The 5,013-nt window shown below is 63.9% G+C and overlaps 1 protein-coding gene across 2 annotated transcripts in view; it reads left to right on the forward strand.

The window, feature by feature from the left end:
- Positions 1–2,910, forward strand: part of FBRSL1 (fibrosin like 1) — a 93,362-nt gene extending 90,452 nt beyond the window's left edge. For both annotated transcript variants that reach the window (XM_055080552.1, XM_055080553.1), the window contains one exon: positions 2,151–2,910. In XM_055080552.1, coding sequence (XP_054936527.1) covers positions 2,151–2,910 — 760 coding nt within the window. The remainder of the gene's footprint in view (positions 1–2,150) is intronic.
- Positions 2,911–5,013: the final 2,103 nt, after the last annotated feature.

Consider the following 5,013-nt stretch of genomic DNA (forward strand, 5'->3'; position numbering starts at 1 on the left):
TCGGGAGCCGCGGGGTGGGGGGAGGGTCCGGTGCGCACGGGGAGACCCCTGAGCCCTCGTTTCCCCCACAGACCCTTTCAGCAGATCAAGCACCTTCGGGGGCCTGGGGAGCCTGGGCAGCAACGCCTTCGGAGGCTTGGGCAGCCACGCGCTGAGTGAGTGACCGCGTCTCCTGCTTTCCCCGCGCATGCGCCCTCACTTCGCGCAGGGCACGCGCGTGTGTCCTCCGCGCACGCCTGCGCAGGTCGGGGCAGCTCTGGCGCCGGGCGCACGGACGCCCTTCGCCGCCTCCTTGGGGCAAGTGCGGGTCTGAGGTCGGGAGTCTCCGTGTGTGCGCCTCCCTCGCGACCCGGCCTCACGCTCCACCGCCACCCACCCCCCAGCTCCCGGTGGCGGCCTCTTTGCCCCCAAGGAGGGCCCCACACTGCACGGCCTGCCCAGCCCCCGCGAGGCCTGGAACCGGCTGCACCGGGCGCCGCCCTCATTCCCCACGCCGCCCCCGTGGCCTAAGCCTGTAGACGCCGAGCGGGTCTCATCCCTGACCAACCACGACCGAGAGCTGGACAAGAGCAGGGAGGAGCGGTAAGTGGGGACCCTCCGCTCTCCCATCCTGCTGCCTTGCCGCCCCCGCATCCCCTAGGCAGCTCCGCTGAGCCCCGGGTACCCTCCCGCAGGGCACGCTGAGCTCTGCCTTCAGTCTCCTTGTTTGGGAGGGTGTGAAGTCTGCACCCGGGAAGGACTTCGGGAAGGGGACCTCACACCCAAGCACCCTCCATTCTGCCCGCCTAGAGGACCCTTGCTGGCGCAGGGTCTGGGCAGGCACCATCCAGGGCGGGGGTTCACTCCTTCCAAGGCCCTGGCGGGGACCGTGGGCTTATGGACCACAGCGGGGCCTCGAGGGAGCCCAGATTAGCAGGGCAGAGAATGCCGTCGCACGCTGCAGGGGGCTGCTGAGCCAGCAGGGGGACTGAGTCTGGGAGGTACGCCTGTGGGCAGGTGGCTGGGGGCTGAGCTTGTGCGTGCCCCCCTGGCCCCAGCCCCGTGGGCCGCAGAGTAGACCAGGGTGGGGGAGGTGGGAGCCACGTTCTCCACATTCAGGTCAACGGCAGAGACTGGGACTTGAGTGTTCTTGAGGAGTCGTGGCCTGCCACGTGGACGGGCGCAGAGTACTCCCTGTCCGGCCCTTCCACCCAGGTCCTGTCACCCCGAATCCTGGATGTGGGGCATTTCACTCATGGGCAGCGCTGCGTGCCAGGCACTAGGTGTACAGGGTGGAGCTTGAGAGAGAGATAGGAGACGACCTAGGACCAGCCTAAAAGACGGTGGGGACGTGTGTTGCAGGCCCCAGGAAGGGTGCCGGGGAGCAGCCCAGGGCCTGCCCTCCTACAGCCACAGCACTGTCACCGCCGCGGGTCAGGAGCCCGGGGAGTTGCAGGTCCCCCACGGGGACCTCAGGGTCCAGCGGGTGTGGCTCAAGTAGCGTGATGGAGGCCAGGTGCAGCACTGAGGGTTGGGCAGGGGGGCCTGGAGACTCCCAAGGGGAAAAGGAGCCTCGGATCTGACCCACTCAAGCTCAGCTGCCCTCTCAGCCCCTCATCTAGGTGGGGGCCATGCCCACCGTGCTCCCAGCTCAGGGGCAAAGGACTGTAAAGAGTACAGGGTGGCGCCTCGGCTGAGAACCGGACTGCGATGGGGCGGGTGGAACTGTGGTGAGCGCAGCCAGACCGCACACTCCGCACGAGGAAGGATCTGCAGGACCCTGTCCCTGCAGCGGATCTGGGGCCTGGGTGGAACTGCCCTGAGTTCCTCATTGAAGGACTTGTCCTGGCTCAGGGGCTCAGTGGCCTGGGTCCCCGTGGAGCACTGCGGTTCTGCTGCAAATCGGTCTCTGTGGTGCTTGTGGAGGGGAGACAGGTGTGGGGTAACTCTCGTGGGGATGTGGGTTGTGGTCGCCGCGTGTTGACGGGGTGCCACTAGCAATGATGCCACGGGAGCCCGGGGTGCTAAGCGGACCCCACACGCACGCACTCAAGGACCCTGAGGTCACTACGGTGGGCTGTGGCCTCACCGCGTTGAGGTGGGAGCTTGGTGACGGGAGCTCGCTGCAGGGTGTCCCTCCAGGCTGAGGGGGGGTGTCTTATCGCTCCCAGGGACCTCCAGGAGAAGATGCGCCTGCCGAGCCGGACCTCGCCCGCGGCTGCCGTGGGCCACCCGGGCAGCGGCCTCCTGCTCCGTGGCCAGGGCGAGCCGGGCCGGCCCGGGGTTCCTGCCGAGCGCGAGGCCGACCCCCGCGTCAAGGAGAGCCGCTCCCCGGCCCGGGAGGACAGCGCCAAGCCCAGCAAGGCGGCCCTGGGGGACGGCCTGCGCCTGGCGGGCCTCCTGGGCCGTGAGTCGGCGAAGCCGCTCGAGGCGGCGGCCGAGCGGCCCCAGAACGACGTGAAGGTCAAGGAGGAGCGCGGGGAGGACGGCGACGCGCCCCCGCAGCCCGGCCCGGGCCCCGCGGGCCGCGAGCGCCCAGCTTTCGCCTGGGAGCCGACGCGGGAGGCCTACCGCGGCCCGGAGCAGCTCCGCCGCGCCCCGCTCGCCCCGGGCCCTGCCGCCCTCCTCGAGCCGCCCGAGCGCCCCTACCGCGACCGCGAGCCGCACGACTACAGCCCCGAGCGCTTGCGGGAGGCGCGCCGCGACGAGCTGGAGCGCGCCCGGGCCGCGCACCTGGACGGCGCGGCGCTGCTGCCCGCGCTGGGCGCCCTGCACTACCCGCGCGCGCCGCCCCCACTGGTGGCCGCAGCCAGGCCCCCCACGCCCCCCGGGCCGCCGCGGAGCAGGACTACGCCGCTCGGGGCCCGCGCGCCCGGCGAGGCCCGCGATTTCTCCCCGTCGCGCAACCCCCAGGAGGTGGAGGCGCGGTAGTGGCCGCGGGGCCGCGCCCGCCGCGTGTGCGGAGGTCCCTCCACGGAGGGACCAACGCGCTGCTGTCGACTAACCTAAACGTCTGTTTCTAGAACTTAAGCACAGTTCCATCTGCCCTGGGGCGATGCTCGCTCTTCCACTCGCAGCCTGCGGAGTCAGGGGTGTCATACACAGCTTTTCTGGGGGAGATCTTTCGTTTTCCGAGCTTGAGATGAGGCTACTGGAAAAAAATTCAAGTTTGTACCTTTTTTCCCACAGGTGAGAAGCGTTTTTAATAGATTTGTATTTTTTTCAACTTTGTGCTCTTTAGACATTTAAATGAAACAAAAAAGAGACTTTTGCTTTTTAACTTTTAGTTTGCTTTTGCGATTTAACGGCCTCAGAGCCCCAGGGGGTTTTTTTGTCTTATTTATGGAGAAGAAAACGGTCATTTTGTCCAGCGCACTGTGAGGTCCCCACTCAGGCCCGGCCCTGGCCCTCCCTTGGTACTTGGAACCGAAGTTACAGATATATATTAAGATAATTAATAATGTACAAAACTTTATTTGCCTTATTATGCAGAAGTGTAGAAGGGTTTCTTTTTCGGTTTGTTTTTTTTAAAAAAAAAACACAAACTGTAAATAGTCTGTTAATATAAATATATGATGTTATTAAATTCTTAACCTAGGTAGACTTTATAAAAACGGTTTCTAGAAACTCTTCTGGTTATCTGTTTAACGTGGTCACAAAAACCCACCCGCTGTCAGTTGGAAATGCCCTCAGACGTTTAACTGCAGCACCATCCTTCAACTATGCAAGCGCTCAGGGCGGCGGGGCCGCCGGGGGGACCACGGAGCGGCCCTGGGACGTGTGTGCACCTTGTGCTGACTGTGCAGTGTCCTCGGGACCCACCCCAGACAAGCAGGGTTTGGGAGGTGAAAAGGCTAAAGGCACAAAAGAAATAACTTCTGTCTCTTCTCACGGAGGACATCAGCAGACGTTTGTCTCATGTTTTCCCACCGGCCAAGGCCTTGGCATGATTTCCTTTTGGTTTCAGTCTTACTTTTCATAACCCCGTGAATGTCACCATGCCCTGTCGTCAGCGTACCTTGTTTCCTGGCATCCACACCTGTGTCCTCGGCGTTTGAGCCTTGGTTCGGCCATCTGTAGCTGTTTGCTTTATTCGGTTCTGTATCTTCAACCCCGTGTTTCCACTGTAGACTCCGGTTATTTTAAACATTCTGTTCTCACATCAACCAATGAAGGTAAATACAGCCTTGATTTTGGATGGACAGGTGGTTGAGTGTTTTGTGGGCTTTGTGACAGCTGGGGGTCGCGCACCCACCCTCAGTTCCTTCCCGCACCCTGGCTGCTACCACCACCAGGGCTGCGCGGTGGGGCGCCGTCCTCGAAGTCGCCAGCCTCACCTCGCCCCGCTCCCCCAGACCGTTCCATTCCCCCTGGGCCGTTCAGGCTCCTCCCTCTGACCTTTGCCTGGCACCTCCAGCTTGGCCTTCAACTTTGCTCTGGTCACGTGGTCCCCACCCTGTCATCTGCCACATCACCCCTGTATGGAACTTGTCCGCTGCGTTGGTGGCCTCTGTGCACTGGCTGTCGGGGTGCACGTCCTGGGCGGGGCGGGCCTTGCCCCCCGCTGCCCCAGCAGAGCAGGTGGCGGCTGTTGGAGACGGTAGAGCTCAGGAAGGAGGGCAGCAGGGGCACAGCTGGCTGCCTCCACCCGCTGGAGGAGAAGGGCAAGGGGGCGCCTGCCTCGTAGTGGGGACCGCAGCTACTTGAGCACTGGGCCCTTACCCCTGCCCTGGCCGTGGTTTAGAAATGGGGCCCTGGCACCGTACCTCAAGTGGATTGGCCTCCTTGGGTGAGCAGCCGGGACCTAAGCAGGGCCTCTGAGCCCATGACGGTCCCCATGGAGATTTGGGGGTGCCCTTCACCCCCAGGGACAAGCTCCTGCTCACCGTTGCGCCCCGGAGCACCAGCCAGGGGCTTCTCCAAAGGGGTTGGTTCCCAGGGACCAGCCCCACCGGGCCGCAGTGCCTTCCTCTCGCACATCTTGCTTTTCCCTGGTCTCAGTTGTAGCCTGCACAGCAGAGCTTCAGGAGCGCC

Source organism: Physeter macrocephalus, chromosome 19 (genome assembly GCF_002837175.3).
Source record: "Physeter macrocephalus isolate SW-GA chromosome 19, ASM283717v5, whole genome shotgun sequence".
Lineage (NCBI taxonomy): Eukaryota > Metazoa > Chordata > Mammalia > Artiodactyla > Physeteridae > Physeter > Physeter macrocephalus.